Genomic DNA, 19,567 nt, shown 5'->3' with positions numbered 1-19,567 from the left:
GAATTTAAATGTAGTTTTATTGTTTCCATCCTCCTGTATTTTTTCCTTACCCTTCCCTCTCAGAGGAACGATTCCATCGGCTGGACCCGATGCGGGCCCTTGAGTACTACGTCTCTTGAAAGAGAAAGAATAGGAAAGAAGCCCAGCTTTTCTTGGGTTAAGCTGGGGCTCGTGCTGGCTGGGCTGTCACCAAACAAACCCTGTGAAGGTGGGTCATTCTCTGCATTTTGGAATGCTATGATCTGACTGGAAAGGATGTTCCTGAGGGTCTGAGAGCCCTTTCTACTAGAGTAGTGGCTGCCACTTCTGCCCTGCATAGAGGTGTCCCCATCCTTGACATCTGCCAGGCTGTGATGGGGGCATCTTTGTATGTGCTTGCAAAGCTTTACTGCTTGGATTCGCTTGCGGGCCAGGATGCCGTTTGGTAGGGCAGTCCTCCAGAGATTTCTGGTTTAGGTGGTGTCCTTGCTTGCTCCTTCCTACAGATTTATGTACTGCTTTGGGAATCTCATCATAGATGAGGAATCTGTGGGAGGAAGGAATCCATTAGAAGAACAAAATACTTACCTCCAAGTTATATTCTTTCTGATGGATGCTCCTCGGATACCTTATCGCCCTCCCCACCTGCCCCTCGTGGTGAAAAGCTAGTGCACCATCGCTTCTACAGTCTCTCAGCTTCAGAGTGCTAGGGAAAAAGGGTGGAACTGAGGTCACGGGGCACTGCACCGCTATATATACTGGCCCAAACATAATGTTTGGGGCAGGGCATATAAAGGCATAGGTCGGAGCCAATGCAGAGCTGCTTTGCGCTCCCTGGCATGGAAATGATTCCGAAGAACATCAATGAGCGAGAACATGCCAGGTGTTCAGGATTTCATGGAGATACCTAATGAGTAAAGTAAAATATTCTCTACTGAGAATGATGAAATTCGAGGGGATTGGGTCCTCCGACGTATTCCATATCTATGACAGTAATCACCACAGCTGTGCTGCTTCGGCGTCTGCGTCCTGCGTCGATGACGTCGATACGCCACCTTCGAGGACCTCCTCCGACAGCCGGCGTCACCAGATGTTATAAGTAGGACGCACACCGCCCGTAGTCTCAGTTCCGTTTTTTCCACGAACGTGTTCGCTTGGGGAATCTCGGCGCGCCTCGACTCTTTGGAGTTTCTGTTGTTATCTCGGTTCTTCAAACCTGTTAGTTTTGTGAAGTTTCTTCTTCGTGAAGGATGTCTTACCTCGTCTTCCACCCCGCATCTGGGCTTTAAGAAGTGCTGCAGGGACTGTGGGTCCAAGATGTCGGTGACGGACTCGCACGACGCCTGCCTCTGGTGCCTCGGGGAGGCCCATGACACGGATGACTGTATCGACTGCTAGTCGCTCACGTCCAAAGCCTTGCGGGAGCGCAAGAAGAAGTTGTCGATAGGTAAGGTGTCCAAGCCATGGAAGTCGAGGTCTGAGGGGCTTTCGACGGACGATTCGAGGGGCGACTCTCCGCATCATCGTCGGAAGTCCAGTGGGTCTCAGTCCCGGAGTCGGTCTCGCCACTCCTTTGCCTCTTCGAGGTACTCCTGAAAGCGCCGTCATCGGTCGCCTTCCCCGTCCTCATCCGAGGACTCCGCCCATCGGCGGGTCGCTTATCCCACCAAGCATGCAACGCCGGAGGAATGGGCTTCCTTCTGGAAGAAAATGTTAGCGATTCTCGAATCGCAGGGCACTGGTCCATCCGCGCCTCCGAGTGGGGCCGGTCGTGATCGGTCGAGAGACAACACTCGCACGCCTTCCGGCTCGAGTGGTCGGCACGATTCACGGGAGAGGTCCCGCTCAGACAAGGGTAATCGTTATCGTCATGCCCGGTCCAGGTCCCGGTCCTCGACGCGCTAGAGACCGTGTGAATCTTAGAGGAAGACCTTGATGCCGAAGTCGTCTACAGACTCTTTCGAGGCCCCGCCTCCAAAGAAGTCGTCTGCACCATCGGCGCCCAGGCTGTCGAGGGACACGCTCGGGGCTCCGGCCTCGAGGTCTGTGTCGACGCCATTGATGCTGTCAGCGCCGCTGCCGATTCACTCGACACCTTTCAAGGCTGTGTCGACGGGGGTACCCTGGGGCTCAGTGGAACCCCCTAGAAAGGCTCTGGCCAAGGTGAAGCATGGCTTTGGTTCACATTCTGTGCCTTCTTACCGCCATCTTGAGTTTATTTCAGAGGTGGATGAAGGCTCTGATGATGGCATGGTTCCTAATACTGTGCCTGACGAGATTCTCTCGGGCCATAGCCAATTTGAGGACCTGAGGCAGTCCAGCCCACTAGCATCGTGCAGGGACACCTCTCCGGTTGTGGAGTTTTGTAGGCCTTAGCCTGGCACTCATGCCGACTCCTCGTACCGACGCCTTATGTCTAGGGTCACCGAGTACTTGGGATGGTCTGCTCCCCCAGGGGAGTTACTTCAGGATGACCTTATGGATATCCTCGACCTTGGTCCACGAACAAGCCCGGTACTGCCGTTTCATATGGCTTTACAGATGAGGGTGGCGGCGGCTTGGAATGCTCCGGAGAGTCTCCCGGCAGTGGGCAAGTCTTTGCTGCGAAATTACCGCCCAGCCAGTAGCGACCCCTGCTACTTGTCCAAGCACCCTACTCCAGAGAGTTTTGTGGTGCAGGCGGCTACGGCCCCGGCAAAGCAGGCGTCATATCCTACCATCCCTCCTGATAGGGACGACAAGCGTTTTGATGGCTGGGCAGAGAAAGTGTTTTCTGCAGGGGGTATGGCGCTTCAGGTGGCCAACTCCGTATGTGCCTTGTCACGTTTCACGCACAATCTGTGGAACTGTGTTTCTTTAGCGGCTGAACATATTCTCGAAGGGGACGAACGGGATGGTTTCCTTGCCATGGTTCAGGATGGCAAGGATGCCATGTGTGAGGCCGTTCAGTCGGGTTTGGACATGGCAGATTGTGTCAGCCGGTCCATGGCGGCGAGCACCGTGATACGCAGGTTTGCGTGGTTGCGGAAGTCGGGGTTTGCTCCTGATCTGCAGGCCCGGCTCCTCAACATGCCCTTTGACGGGGAACATCTTTTTGGCAGCAAGGCTGACGAGAGCCTTGAGAGGTTGCAGACCTCCAAAGCTGCACCGAAGTCGTTGGGTGCTGCAGTTCGACAACCTCTGCCTTTTCATCCTAGGGGACAGCAGTGGAGGGGAGGTTCCTTTCGTTATTACTCATCCTTTGGTAAAGCGAGAGGAGCTACCAGTCAAAGGGGCCACCGTAGGAGTGCCAGAGGTGGAAAACAGGGTACTCGAGGTGCCAAGGCCGCTCGGGCAGTTGCCTCTTTGCCCTCAGGCAATGCCGCAACCGCTTCAGCTCAGTCATGAGGCCAGGCGCAGCATCTTGTAGCGTGGCGTGCCATTACTTCAGATGTGTGGGTTCTGGAGATCATAGCCCATGGCTACTGTCTTCCTTTCCAGCAGAGGCCTCACGACAATCCACCGGGGAGTCTCTCTTTGAAGAGTCTGGATCCGCTCCTTGAGCAGGAAATTCAATCCCTGCTGGAGAAAGGCGCCATAGAACTGGTGCCTGTAGCGGAGAGGAACAAGGGATGGTATTCCCCTTATTTTTTGATTTCCAAGAAAGACGGGGGACTGAGACCCATCATGGACTTGCGCGGTTTGAACAAACTCCTCAGTAAGGACAAGTTCAAGATGCTTACTCTCTCTCAAGTCCTCCAGGCCCTTCAACTTCAGGACTGGTTGGTGTCTCTCGACCTCAAGGACGCTTATTTTCATGTGCCGATCCATGCAAAGCACAAGAAGTACCTGAGGTTCGCGGTTGGAGACTCGCACTTTCAGCGTCGGGTCCTGCCGTTCGGATTGACCTCTGCCCTGAGGGTCTTCACCAAGCTCATGGTAGTAGTGGCAGCGCATCTCAGAAAAGGGGGAATTCACGTCTACTCCTACCTGGACGATTGGTTGACCAGGGCGTGCTCTCCCAAGCAAGTCCTGGATCATCTGTCCGTCACCTGCCACTCCCTCCACAAGCTGGGCTTCTCCCTCAACTTAAAGAAGTCCCATTTGACACCAACTCAGAGGCTCCAGTACATCGGAGCAGTGCTCGACACATCCCTGGGGCAGTGTTTTCCTCCCCAGGTGAGGGCTCATCACATTCAGCAGATGGTGCACAAGTTTCAACTTGCCCAGAGTCTCCCAGCGTTCAAGTTCTTGAGACTGCTCGGCCTCATGGCATCCTGCATTCTTCTGGTGCTAGAGGCCAGGTTGCGGATGAGATCTTTGCAATGGGCACTCAAGCTCCAGTGGTCTCAGTCCTCCGGCAGGATGTCGGACCCTGTTCGGGTGCCGTCCTCGGTCGCCCAGGACCTTCTGTGGTGGGCCGACGAAGGCAATCTGATGAGGGGGGCTCCATTTTGGCTGCCCTGGCCGGAGGTGACAATCGTGACGGACGCATCCCTCACGGGATGGGGAGCTCATGCCAACGAGTTGACAGTCAGCGGTCGTTGGTCTCCGTCGGAGTCCAGACTCCATATCAATCTGTTGGAGCTGAGGGCCGTCAGGCTAGCCCTGAAGGCTTTTCTGCCGACTCTGCGAGGAAAGAATGTCCTGATCCTGACAGACAACACGGTGGCCATGCACTACCTCAACAAAAATGGGTGGGCAGGGTCACTTCCTCTGTGCAGGGAGACAATGCAGCTCTGGTTCTGGGCAATCCAGCAGGAAGTTTCGATCTCAGCAGTTCATCTGGCCGGAGACGAAAACAAAACGGCAGACACTCTGAGCAGGCAGAGCGCGATTTCTCACGAGTGGGAGTTGGCTCAGGAGATTCTCCTGGAGATCTTCCCCCTTTCGGGCACCCCTCAAATGGATCTCTTCGCCTCCAGTGCCAACCTGAAGTGTGAGAGGTTCTGCTCGCAGGAATTTCCTCCAAAAGGAGCCTTAGGAGACGCGTTCTTGGTGGAGTGGTCATTCCCACTGCTGTACGCGTTTCCTCCAGTCCCCGTCATCCCGCAAGTACTGCAGAGGTCAAGGAGGTTTGCTTCCCAGATGATCCTCATTGCTCCGGCGTGGGCCCGGAAGACGTGGTACCCGGACCTTCTCGACTTCTCCATCTGCCCTCCACGTCGTCTTCCCTACCGAGACAATCTGCTCTCACGGGAGGGGGGGTCAGGTTCTCCATCCAGAGGTCAGATCCCTCAACCTTCACGCTTGGCTTCTGAAAGGTTGAGGTATAAGGATTGGGACCTCCCTGAAGACGTGATGGAGCTGTTGCTTTCGGCCATACGGCCAGCAACAAAGTCCCTGTACCATTGCCATTGGCGTAAGTTCTGCGACTGGTGCAGGGTTAAGAATGTGGATCCTTTTGCATGTGATATTCCCATGGTTCTGTCTTTTTTGGTTTCTTTGGCCCACAGGGGCTTGCAAGTGGGTACCGTTAAAGGTTTCCTGGTGGCGCTGTCCATTTTTAAGCGCTCGTCTGAAGAGTGATCCTATTTTAAAATTCCTTTAATTTCTCAGTTTCTGAAAGGACTCACTAATGTGTTCCCTCTGTCACCTTTCCAGGTGCCTGGTTGGGATTTGAACCTTGTTCTCAAGTTTCTGATGGGTGCTCCATTTGAGCCTTTGCATTCATGCCCTTTGAGACTGTTGACTCTTAAAACTGTATTTTTGGTTGGGGTCACTTCCGCTCGCAGAGTGAGTGAATTACAGGCACTTTCAGTTAAGCCACCCTTCACTGTGTTTCATAAGGACAGGGTTGTCCTTAGAGTTTGTCCTTCCTTTCTTCCGAAGGTGGTGTCAGAATTTTATTTAGGCCAGAAGGTTGTTCTTCTGGTGTTTTACCCTCCTCCACATCATGGTAAGGAAGAGGAGAGGCTCCATAGGCTTGATCCTAGGAGAGCGTTAAGCTTTTATATTTCACGCATGTCCCGGGTCAGAGTGGACGATCAACTCTTCATTGGTTACGCTGGAAAGCGTTTGGGACAAGCTGTGACGAAACAGACTTTGTCTCGCTGGATTATTTTGAGTTTTACCGCTTGGCGGGTAAGGACCCACCGGTCGGCTTGCTGGCCCATTCTACCAGGGGTATGGCTGCCTCTACTGCCCTACAGAGGGGTGTTCCTATTCGTAACATCTGTGATGCAGCCACTTGGGCTTCGGTACATACTTTTGTACGTCACTATTCCCTCGATTCCATCCGTGGGCAGGACCTGGCCTTTGGCAAGGCGGTCCTTTACACCACAATTTGATTGGGCATTCTAAATTTCTGTTTTCTAAATTCTTTTCCCACCTCCTTGCATTGGTACTGCTTTGGGAGTCTGTCATAGATATGGAATATGTTGGAGGACCCAATCCCCTCGAAGAACAAGTTCCTCTCTTACCTGGTAACGTTCTTTCGATGGGATGGTCCGACGACGTATTCCATATCGCTCCCTCCCTGCCTTCCCCGCTACAGAATTTCTTGTGCGATTGCAGCTTATGTTTCCGCAAGGCTTTGTGTGTCAGACTGGCAGAAGACTGGTACCACACATTCTGGGGAAAAAACTACAACTGAGGCTACGGGCGTCGTGCGTCCTACTTATAACATCTGGTGACATCGGCCGTCGGAGCAGGTCCTCCGGGGCGGCGTATCGACATCATCGACGCAGGACGCAGACGCCGAAAGATTTTCCGAAGCAGCACAGCTGTGGTGATTACTGTCATAGATATGGAATACGTCGTCGGACCATCCCATCGAAAGAACGTTACCAGGTAAGAGAGTAAAATAGCTTCTATGGGCTGGAGGATAGCAATCACGTTCTATCTCTGAGCCATATCATAGAGAAATACACATTTGCATAACAGTCCGATCCTGCTAAAAAGGCAGGCCATTTCAAAATGCGAGGGATTGCTCTTATGAGCAAGAGTACTAAAGGCATCCCAGACATTTGTTTCGGTATTTTTGGGCATCCACAGTGGGGTGTGGCTAAAGTACCTTTCTAGTTGGAGAGAGCAGAAGGTCCACGTCTAGAATCCCTTACTCACTTATGCTGACGCCCCAAGTGATTTCAATATTCGTCAACACTATGAAAACCCTCTACTCTGAATGAGCATTCGTCTCTCTGGCAGCCTTCCAAGAGTTTGTGCTGCGTTTAGGGTCACGCACCCTATGGCAGGTGCCGTCCACATTCTGTTGAGTCATGAGCTACGAATTATATTCTACAGGAGTGTGTAGAGGGTGGAAACATAGCCAAATGACTTCACTTGTGTGTATTACTTGATGCATAACATCCTCCCCTCCACATGCCATTAGTTTTAGCTTGCACCAGGGGGAACAAACGTGCCACTAATTACTCAAAACTAAAATTAGAGTCTTGAGCGACTGTAGTTTTAGAAATACTTGCACTTCGCACATAATGCCTCCTTGCACGTTAATGTGACTTTTGGGATTGTATCTGAAATAATGTGACAATCTATATTGTCAATTACCTTTCTTCAAGCATCACAAGTGCGTTGTTCTCGTGCATGTCACCCTTTACTCGTTGTGTTTTCGGTACACGGAGGCCTGCTTTACTGCCAATATGATCCGTTCTCCTTTATCTTTTTGAAGGTTGTTTCACAATACACACACCAGTCCGTCGCACCACCATAGTTCTTTCAACGAAGATATGCTGTTTTTAAAAAAAAATAGAAAACAAAACTTTTCACTTTCATCTCTGACAATATTTCATTTGAAGTTCTTTTCCTCATGCAACCTCGTTTCTCCGATAAGGGCGCACACACGTCTTGACATTCTTTCATTTTGTTATGTGCTCCCGTCATGGAGCAGAGATAGGATACAGCTGCTAAAAACAGACGATTGTGCAACATGGAAACTTGACATTCTTTCTTTCCCCTTCAATTCTGATTCTGCATTTATCAGAACACCGGTATCTCCTCCAGTTCAGATAGAAATTGGTAGAATTCAGGGCCTGAAAGGCTTGGCAGGGAACTGTCCTTTTCTTCGGTGTCATCTTACATTTTTGAGAAGTTGCTTGCTCGACTCATTGTTCAGGCCTCTTTTCTTTATTCCCCTGGCGTTATTGTGAGGCACTATCCGCAGATCACATTTCTATGGGCCCCGCTGCTAGCTCGGCAGCACAAATTAAACCTTGTTATACTCCCTATGCATGTGCCCCGAGGTTTCAATGCTTGTCAATCAAAGTTGGTAAAATACAGGGATTACAACCCAATATTAACATCCAGGCCCATTGTGTTCATTTTATGTGTGAAAATGAGAAACCCTTGTGCTGACGCCAGGTTTTTCCCCACCGCTTTGTAAATTGTGTTTTTATTACATTTATCTCCTCGTGTCTGATCCGGGGGAATGGCCTCGCCTATCGGCATAATGTAACAATCACTTGTATCGTTCGGGATGATCAGTGCAGGGTTCGATCAGTGGATCAGGTCCTGCTGCCTATTCAACAGACTAATTTAGGGATGGCAACATAAGGAGCAATGCTAATTTGATCCCTGTAGACCATGGGCCCAGTTCATAAAGGTCGCGGTTATAGGCGTGTGATTTACACCATGCATTATGAGAGAGAGAGAGAGAGAGAGAGATACATTGTGTACATTATGCATGAATAAGGTTTGAAAAACTGATTTTAAAAGTTGTATCTTGTTTAAAAAAATGTGAAGTTTTTTTACCTACTTTTCGGGGAGCTTTTACAATCTTGGCAAATGTGCATTCCTGACATGTAACCCCTTCCAAATGTTTTTGGGGGTTTAAGGAAGTAGAGGCCCAGACTCACCATGCCGAGAGTACATTTCTGACATAACTGTGTGGCGCGACGAGCACCTCCTCTGCAGACGAGCACCTCCTCTGCAGACGAGCACCTCCTCTGCAGCTATCTCTCCTCTTGGCGCAATGCCCATAGGCAGAGCCAACTTCAAAATTTGGGTGTGGGGCGGCTGGATGGCAGTTTTGAAAGCTGGTAGGTAGTGAGCGGGTGCTATTAAACCTGTGCTGCTTTTCACGCTCCCTTCCTTTGAGCCCAGGAGGCTGAATAGCCATTTCAGCCGCCCTTGGCCCATTAGATGCATATTTCACCCCCAATTTAGAGGCTATTTAGTTTCACAACGATGCTAATAATAGGAGGGATGAGACATCTAAAAGTGTCTTCACTACCCTACTATGATGAAGCTAAAGGCTTACCTGTTGGGCTCAAAACATTCTTATACCAATCCCCCCTTGAAGAATTTTTTTTTTACAGGTGGCCTACCATCCTTTCCTTGGTCATGGGGTCAGCTGGCACATGGAAAGGGAGCCAAGCCCTATGTCAAGCAACCTAACCCATGGGTTGGCTTTAGGTATGCCAAGATGCCACCGTCACCCATTAAGCCTGCTTAGCTTGGGAAGGGGGTAAGCTTTGATGTTTTTGAGGGGTATCCTGTTGAGGTCAAGATGCCAGTTGTTTAGCTATGAGGCTGAAAATGCATACTAATGAGGGCACCACGAGAACTGAAAAGTATAAGTCTTCGTCAGTCGGATTGAAGGGGAGGTCTCTGATTGTTTCATTGCAGGTGGATGGCAGAGAGCACATGTTTCCAATTTAAAAGATCCAAAGCCTGATCACTGAGGATGGCATTTACACAGCATGAACGTGTAGATATTGAGTGAAATATACGTTGCACTTCCTTTGCCCCTTGCGTACACTTTCTCCAGGAAATCTCGATGTATATTTGTTTCAGTAATGTACACACATGTTCACTCGTTGCGCACAGATACTTCACAGGTGGAGTTCAGGTTTTGGGAATTTGTCATAAGTTGGTTAAATGACGACTTTGTCTCAGGCTTCAGTCATGCTAACGTTTAGGAGAAACGCTTTAAGACTCCGTTGCTAAGTGGCGACTTGTAGACAGCCCTCAACATGATTATGTTGAAAATCACAGTTTGCAAAAGACTTTTCCGCATGCGCAGACCTAACCATGCTGTTTAATTCATCTTCTAGGCACACAGTAAGAAGAATGACCCGGAAGTTGTGGCGAATGGACAGATTGGCACGGATCCCGAAGACCCAGAGTCTACGCCCTTCATCGTGTTTGAGACAGCTTTATGAAAACAGAACCACAAACCGGAAAGCACACGAACGTTGTCTGTGAAATGCAACCAAAAGACTGTCACATCAGCATTTTCACAGACCTGCAGCTCCACATTGCAGTATACTTTATTTTTTCAATGCGCACAGAACAATTTTATATTTGTAATGTTTCCACAACCGATGTGCAATATGTGTGCAACTGTTGCCCCACGTGATTTGATCTTATTTAAGATACACGCACACAGAATTTGCTTTCTGTGTTGGAGCATTGGATGGCTGTTTTTTTGCTCTTACAGACAGGTCTGTTAATCAGTTCGCAAACGCGTATTTATGGGGACAGGGCACAGGTCAAGTATTTGCATTTAAACTGACAGTGCAACCAAAAGCAACCCGCGCTTCCATTCTGTATCCAATCAAGGATATCTTTGAATTGATCGCGCCTTTCTGCCGGGCCTACAAATTACTGCGCAGTGACTGATCCAACGGTGTGTCTGTCAGCAGAGCTGCCGCAGTTCTACTGTGGATCTTCTGCTTTGAAACGCTGCTCTGGCTTGATCATTTTTAATGTCGCGATAATGGAGGAGCCCCATTCCTATGATATAAAAACCAAAATGGAGTCGTCGCTTAAGGCATCCAGTGCCCATCAGACCCGAATTATGGCCTTATTCCTGGCTCACGTCAGTGCCTTGAAGTTTTACTGCTTGTCATTCATTCATAGTCTGTAAACACTAGAGCTCCTACACTAATGGCCATATTGCCCATATCTGTTCAGTGTATCCTAAAAGGAGCAGCAATGTTTTGTTGCTGCTAGGTTTTGACTGAGGACCGTGAATGGCTGAATCACTGCACCCCATTCTAACCAACCTTTTCTTTGTGTAGTAAACTCTTTGAATTTATGTTGAATTATTACCAATTTAGTGTTGATTGCCATTTTCCTTGGGTATCCCAATACCTCTTACTAATGAACCCCTTTAAATAGACATTGATTCACACACAATGGATACGCTCGATTAGCCTACCATGGCACTCACAGATCACCCTGGTGTCTGGTGTATTCCATGCAAAAAACAATATTGCCAGTAATAGCTGTATGTTCTCACCTACTTGCCGACTTACCAAAGAACTCAACATCACCTCTCCTCCTGACTGCAAGTGGAATATTTTGACCATCATATGTTGTCCTGATTCCTAAAGGAGTCGAGAAATGGTGGCTGCATGAATGTAACCTTTCTCTGGGAATCACGGTCTCCTCGCCATACCTTCAACTTTACAACACAGACTTTTCTGAGTTACAGTTGGGGTACAATCCCAGGAATGCTACAGTGCTATGATCTGTGGTCATATCCTGATACCTTCAAACACATCAACTACGTAAAACCTTAAGCTACCTTGCTGGCTTTGAAGGCTTTGTTTTCAGTGTTCAGAAACTGTTGTGTTCTAGTCTTTTAGGACAGCTCAATGGCCCACTTCTACATCAAGAAGCGGGGTTGGCAACACGCTCTACAATTATCCCCCTTGCCCTTTACCCCTGGAACTGGGCTTTGCAGTATTAAATGTACCTGACAGCAGCTCATATTTTGAGGACAGGCAACGTTCAGGGAGACTTCCTGAGCTGATAGCATGATTTTCCCCCCAAATGAGAATGAGCGGATGACCTCTGGTTCACCAAATCTTTAACATCTGGGTCATCCTCAGATCCCTTTGTCAACCCACTCACTAGCAAATTCCATGGGGTATCAACTTTCTGAGGTACATCTTTAACGTTTAGGCCGTTCCCCCTTTTCCTCTGTTACTCAAGATGGTTTGCAAACTCAGGTTGAGTCACAACTGCTGGTCCATCTGACATTGGTCCTCAGATCTCATGCTCCTTTGAACTAGACCCCTCTTCTTGCCTCTTTGGGAGGATCGGCAACTTAAGGAGGAAGGCAGGATTCTGCTCTCTTGCCTGAAGCAAGAGAGCCATCATATGTGTGTCTCATAAGCCCTCTCCAAGGTCTCCGCACAGCCGCAAACCGCTTATATTGTGCCTCTGGGCACTTGATAAGTAGGTAAACCGCATTGACACTGTCTGTGTGACGTATTTCTTTTATTTCAGACCTAGCAGATTCTGTAATAAGATGGAGTCCTGCAAACCCTATTTGGCAGCTCTAGGAGCTTACAGACATTTGGGGAATTGGTTCCTTATCAGCAATTGGCTAAACAGACATTTATTTCAATGGTCACCAATTGGGCACATAATATTTATGAGCCTATGCCTTCTGTTGCTATGAAACCTTTTTCTTTGAAAATAGTGTTCTTAGTTGCATTTACTTCACCAAGACAGATCAGTGATCTTCAGATTCTTCATTCCACTGAAACCATCACTGTTTTTCACAAGGATAGGTTTGTCCTCGGGGCTCATCCTTCATTGCCAACTAAGCTGGCTCTTGATTTCCATTTAAACCAAGAGATATGCCCCCTCACCATTTTTCCAAATCCATTGTCAGACACCAACAAGGGGCTTCATCCCCTCTCATTTCAACTGATCATAAATCCTATCTATTCAGAGCAAAGACAGTCCAGATTTCCAGTTGTTACTTTTCCCATTCTGACCACACACGGACCTCCAAGGCTTCTGTAGCCCGCTGGACCATTTCTTTAATTTGTGAATGATATTCAGCAACCGTTGCGCCTTTCCCTAAAGGGGCTTCAGACGCATTACGGAAGTGTCTTGGCTCTGACCACGAGCCTTTTCCAGCATCATGTTCTTCTGGAAGTTATGTGTAGATCTGCTATGCCTTCTGCAGGCATTAATCACTGGGTGTGAGCTCTAGAACTGGTGCACAATTTGGTCAAGTGGACTTCAGAAACCAGTTGGACTCGCAGGTGTAACCACTCTCTCACATACCCATTCATAGGGAATCTCCCATATGTATGAGGAGAAGGCAATGGGGGCACAGAAGTAAGTATACATTCTTTGCTAGCTGTAGTGAGCCTGCTCCAGTCCAAACCTGCAGGCCGAGATTTACGATGAGCGTGGGAGCTGGAGGATAGGGACTAGGAGTCTGAAGGTCAATACAGTGAATTATCTATGCTCATCACACTGACGTCGATCTGGCCAGGAGTGCATTGATAGCTTGCATCATGCAAAATGAACAGCATCAGACTTAATCACATCATACAGCATCTCCTTGCATAGACTGCTGAAAAACTCACTCTAGATGACATTTGAAAAAACGATTGTTGCATGATGCAAGTGTAACTCTTAAAGCAAATTCTATGTGTGGACCGTAGTCCAGTCATAATGGCATGTTTATCAGAGCACAAAGAAATGCTAGCATGTGTATTGATGCGGGAAAACTACAGGAGGTGGCTAGAAGAAGTACAGTGGCTGAAGTAGTCAGATGTCATGTAGTGCATCTCTTCCTACTTTCAAAATGCTTCTTAGTTTCAAAATGGCATCCTGCTAACCAGCATCCAGATAGCAGTCACCCCGTTTCGTTGGGTATGCATTGGTACAATAAGATTGATGAGTTGCATAGTGCACGCCAATAGCTAAATTGTCTCCATGCTTAAATAATATTATTTGCATGCTGTAATATATTCCAAAAGGCTCAGCAGATGAAGGAGACATTCCTTTCCTCGGTGATGCTGCAGTAAGGTTTCTCCCTGTGCCGTTTACAAGCAAGCTCGGGTCCATTTTTTCAAACAGATTACTACATTTCACCAGGTCGTTAATTTTTCTGTACTCTTCTACTCCAAGACTTTCATACATTCTTAAATCTGCACGACTCAAGGTTGATGGGGTGATTGCAATTCTTGTTTTAGAACTGAGAGCCGCGTACAAACAAAAACCTAGCAGCAATCAACATTTTCGTTAGTCTTGAGAATGTTGCTCACTTATGATAATCATTACCATATCTGACAAATGCAAACTGTTGTAATGAGATCCAAAGTGCAAAGAAAAAAAATCTAATTCACTTTTCAGAAAATGTGGTGCTCGCTTTAATGTGGTGCCAATGTAATTTGTGTATAGTGTACTACTGTTCTTGTTTCAGTGGTAGGGTAGTGTTAGGATAGTGTTTCACTTCAGAGTCTAACCCACTGGATCTGGGGTCTCGGGGTCCATATTCAACAGGTAGCAGTGTGAGGTTTGCGTGTTGCGAATGTGCCTTAATTAAGCATTATAGACCGCAAGAGGGGTCATAATCGTAGGACAATGCCCACCTCCAACTTATTGCCTGTGGAAAAACCAGCTCCAGAAATTGGAAAAGGGTACTAGCCCAAGCAAATATTAACCATCGCAAATCATATAAGGCTAATAATAAGACAAAACACTGTATACAGTGCCAGCTGTTGTGTTTATTTCTGAAATCAGAAAGATTGTAACATGGTCAATAACAGAGATTGACTGCATTCTGATTGGTTTAGAGGTTGCCAGTAATGATTCTCATGTGCTAATAGCCTTCAACCAAAGCTTCTGCTGAAGTTTGTATTTTTTTCTACTGGTGGGTCATACACTGTAGCAAGTCATATTGATGGCTCATTACATTTAAACTACACCACAGGGAAATCTAAGCTCTTGCTCCATGTCGTTTTTAGTTTGGTTTTGAGTTGTGCATTTATTTTACGTTGACTAACTTAATGTGTAGATTTTTGTGACAGATGCCAAAGTTGGCAACTCCCTTGAACCTTTCATATTGATATGCAGACATACTTTGTTAACCCTTTTTTAAATATTCACGACAGAGGATTGTGGACAAGGATCACTGTAAAATGCACTGGGCACAATGTAGTCTGCCTTGGCCACAGATAGCAATGTTGTCTGTATTCATAGATATATTCACAAACTGTTCATCAATGACATTCTCAGTCACAGATAGGCTGTCTCTTTCATGCTTCACTTTCCAATCCTCGCTTGACATCATGCAAACGAAATGAAAACATTTTTCATGTTGCTCTAGCAATTAAACACTCCTTCCCCAACCCTGTACTTCCCTACACTCGACATGCATTGGCTACAACCTGAGTCCAGGGGAATGCTTTGGTTTCTCAAAGGCTGCAATCACCCCAAGCAGATAATATCACAGATAGAAGACACTGGCATCTTATATGCAAGAGTGGCAGACATGCAAAGGCGGAATAAACACTGCAGCTAGCATATATGTCCCCCTTGAGGGTTTGCAGTTAGAATATGAGATATACGGCCTAGCGCCAGGCAAACTCTTGCAAACACCTGTGTCAATGCAGTCCTAAGAAGACTGATAGATACCCAATACTCTCTCATGGCTTACACACACATACACTGGCCCCATAGTACACAGAGAAAACGTGTGAAGGCAAAAGTATACATAATTACAAGATTACGGTTGCTCCTGCCATGGCCAGCAGTGCTTGAACGTCTGCATTGCTTGTGTGTCTGTAGCTCAGGCAACAAGTTGCTCCCTTTTGGAAAAGAAAATCAAAAAGGAGTTTCCTACTTTCAGGATTGAAGTGGATATTTGGCTAATAGCGTGCTACAAAAGTCTGTTTTTATAACTAATATCACCAACCATTAAATCATGCATTGTTATGATAACAGCTGTACTAGTGAGTGTAAAAATAGGGAACAAGAGTAACCAGACTGCCAAGGTAACAGTAATAAATAGCTTAGGAAGTGTTTATTTTCGCTGTTATTTTCTCTAAATTACTTGAAAAATATGGTAAATAAGTAGAGGAGGTATTAAGGTTACTTCCACAATATTAGGTCCAAATTATTTTGAAAATGTGGTTATATAGTGATGGGAATTTCTTTTGGAAATGAGCCGTGAACCTCATATTTCAGTTTGGAAGGGCTTTCTTTTCGTTAATCAAGGCAGTGGGGGTTTAGATGTACAAACAGACTCTAGATTGTTCCAATGAGGTGTCATCAAATCAAAAAATGAAGTCTTTTTGAATGTGTTACATTTTCAAGATCTTACGACCCGGAAACTGGCGTCTCCTCATTTCCTTAGCTATACTCGGAGTATATTTATATTTTTTTATATCTTTTCTTTTCAGAAAGGTTCCATGTATCAATTGTAGGATGACGTCGCATATTAGCCAACCAAAATTTCACATCTCGCCTTTCTCCTATGTCAACCTACTTCGACACACTGCATTACGCTGCCTTAACACTCCCATCACTTAGTGCAGGTCCTGTCCACAATGATTCTATATGTTATCTGAATATAAACCGGTGGGAGACAGCTACAGCTAGTTTTCGTGTACCAATTGGACTTGTTTTTAGTTCCAGAAAACTGCCATAGTGCTTAGAAAAAGAGCCATACCTAATAGCCATTTCTTTGTTATAAGGTGTATGTTTGATAAGCCTTAACATGAATCAGCATAGTTGATTTTTTTAAAATATAATTATAGTTTGTTTACATTTAAACAAAGCAGCACATCTTGCAGCAATATTTTTATTGGGCTATCTCCTTATCCCATGTTCTTGGTTTCTCGGCTGCTAACATTCAAGAACACATAGGACCCATCCAGAGAGTTGAAAGCTATGCACCAAAAAAATGTTAGCCTAATAAAGATATCCTCTGTTACTTTTCGCATTTTTAATTTTCCTTATTTAAAAACACAGGCTGTACTTTTCGCCTGGCTAATATGGCATTCCAAACACTTTTTATTTAATTGCTCATTTTTGACCCTATACTGGCATACAGCAACACTGTACAATAAAGCTCTACACGTCAAAACCATATATTTTCAGTAATTAACCACTTTTCATTCCCTGTCTTTTGGATTTGCCTTAATATTTTAGCACCAGACACCTATGCAATATTCAAGAAGAGCTTTTAGCACAGTTCAAGACTATGCACTTTGTGATCACATCTAGTTTAATTTGATCTAAAGCTAAATTGTGCCGTAGTTTTAGATCCGTTAAAAAAAAGATTTAATTATGACTACCTGCAACTTTTATTAAGTCACAAAAAGTAATAACTTGGTTCTAAATGATTTTTTAAATTAATTTTAATTAACTTTGTTTTCTATTTTTCTCTCTGTCTTACATAACAAGTAAGGATGAGACGATTTCACTCAATCCTGGTAACTCAGTTCAACCTGCTGACTCCACGTAAAACCAAAGGGGCTAACTCACAAAAGCAGAACTTGTTCCCAAATCAACATAATCCGACTTTACTGAGCCTTTGAATTGACCCATGGAGCATCATCGGCTTGACTTAACAAAAATGTAGGGACATTAATTTGCAGTTCTATTTCCTTTCTAAATGGAACGGCATTTTACTTGTGTATAGGTTTGACAGCTAATTTGTGCAAGCAGACATTTTGCGAATCGGCCCCTGATTTTGTTGCTGGTTAGTGATTTTCTTTCCTACAACTCCATGCATTCGAAAAAGTAGACATTTTGTAGAAGTGAGAATGCTTCTTTAATTCTGAATTTACTTTTGAGAACCACCATAGAATTGTTTTTTATTTTTATGTATCTGAAGAGGATTCTGGCATTACTCATTTGCTTTATTCAGAAGTGAATGCTGCACTAGAAAACTGCAAACTTTAATGTATTTATGGAACTACTTTTTTTAAATTATGCAGGCTGTACTGTACGTATTTTGATAAGAGACGCGTTGTTTCAAGTCCAGGTGTCGGGGTGTTTTTATTTGTAAAAAAAATGGTTATGAATTGTTAAACAAAAAATACTTCATTATATTGTTTGCAATTTCGATTAATTTGATGAATCGAAGAATTTTGGTTTTGGGACTTTCACTAAGAGAGTACCCTTTGAATGTTTTATTTAATGTCCTTCACCAAGGATGCAATTGCTGTGATGTCTAAAATTCATGTGATATCAATGTTATGGTGATTTTGTACAACAAAAGGCATTTTGATTTTTTTATGAGGCGACCTCAATTTAAGTATTAACATTTCTGTTTGTTAAACCAGCCTCAGACAGTCGGTCTTACAATGATGTGTTTGTAGAACTGTTGCACTTATAGAATAAAGGTGGTTAGCAATTTGTTTCCACAGACAGTGCCTTTTATTTTTTAGGAGCACCGTTTTGATCTTGGATAGTACTGCAAAAGATCATTTTAGATGTGATAATGAGTGTTGACAAAAATATCATTTAACTAGAGACTGTTTTTCAATGACGTTCCTTACTTCAAAGGCAATGAAGGCTACCACCAAGCTCAATTTGAGTTTAAACAACAGTGATGTACTCTGATCATTGTGGAGGTCAGAATGACGGACCCAAGGGGGACCCTCGTGCATGGAAACAAGGCACAATCACCACACACGAACTGAGGTTCAATTCCCAAAATCTAGGGTTTATTGCAAAGAAAATAGTCTCAGTTGGCCGCAACGTGTGTTACCCAGACCTCGTGGGACGCAAGAGAGCGAACATTTTACATCAGTTATATATATACAAAAACACCCTCATATTATCAGTAGTGACACATCAAAAACCGCCCATAATGTATCTTCTTTAGCAAGGGTTCGGTGATTGACAATTATGACACCCTTAAAGACATTTCTTCAGCAACAGTTGCAATCTGCAAAGGTGCAGACACTATTCTTTGTTACAGAGAACATAGTGCTCTTGTTCTGCAAGCAAGCGGTGTTCGTAGGAGGGACACATTCCAAGCTGTATTATCTCTTGGTTTCTATTTGTGAGCTAGAGGTCGGCTCGATCTGAAGGGGCCCAGGAAAGGGGGGCCATGAAGGAGAGTATAATTCAAGCCATTAACTGTCTATTTCTACAGTTTCTGCCGTTTCAGCGAGTCTAGCTGGCACCTGCTTGGTGATTAAATGCCTTTCTGCTTACTTCCAAGGACTTGTGAGGGAGGAAAACAGTGTATTGCTGTCTGGGCTAGTCTCTCAGCATGTAACTTGTGGCTTTGTTCTGTGCATGAGCAGAACGAAATAGAATTCACTTTTAGCAAAGCATTAGAACAGAAAAGCAAGAAAAAGCAAAATCACAAAATGGTGAATTCTGTTGTTACAAAATGGACGCTCTATGGTTATGCTGACGATTCTGTACTTGCGATGCTAGGCGTATGATGCGGTTAGTTTTCGGCCAACATAATATACCGTCTATGCGATATATAGGGTATTTTCTAGACTAACAAACCCTCCTCTTGGCTGTAAGCCAAACGCATCAACCATACATCTCGTCTTCCTTTGACCATGTATCTGATTCTCAACTATGCATACTGCTGTAATCGTCATCAAGATTAATAGACATTAATTTTTTCATGGTTTGCATTTCATGATTCGTAATCGTATTAATTTAGGAAGTTCTTTTTTTTGTCACAATATGTATGAATTCATCACTTATTTCAGTGCAAATTATTGGTAGACAGTGTATGCAACAACAACATGTTAGGAAGATTCCGAGGACTGCTGCTAAAATTGCAACTAATTTCCATCCCCATGAGCGTAATAATTCCCAGAACCAGGAGCTTATGTTCAGTTCCCAACTACCTGCTTGGAGGGTGGAGGTCAGAGCTCAGGACGTGTAACTTCTTTATTGCTTAAAAAAT

The 19,567-nt window shown here is 45.4% G+C and overlaps 1 protein-coding gene across 2 annotated transcripts in view; it reads left to right on the top strand.

The window, feature by feature from the left end:
- ABCC4 (ATP binding cassette subfamily C member 4 (PEL blood group)) overlaps window positions 1–18,044 on the top strand; it is a 2,280,107-nt gene extending 2,262,063 nt beyond the window's left edge. For both annotated transcript variants that reach the window (XM_069639145.1, XM_069639144.1), the window contains exon 31: window positions 9,972–18,044. In XM_069639145.1, coding sequence (XP_069495246.1) covers window positions 9,972–10,079 — 108 coding nt within the window. In that variant the 3' untranslated portion in view covers window positions 10,080–18,044. The remainder of the gene's footprint in view (window positions 1–9,971) is intronic.
- Window positions 18,045–19,567: the final 1,523 nt, after the last annotated feature.

The sequence above is a fragment of the Ambystoma mexicanum genome, chromosome 7q (assembly GCF_040938575.1).
Source record: "Ambystoma mexicanum isolate Mex_15411 chromosome 7q, UKY_AmexF1_1, whole genome shotgun sequence".
Lineage (NCBI taxonomy): Eukaryota > Metazoa > Chordata > Amphibia > Caudata > Ambystomatidae > Ambystoma > Ambystoma mexicanum.
Note: the sequence above shows the minus strand (reverse complement) of the source record. Positions and strands in the feature narration are given on the sequence as shown.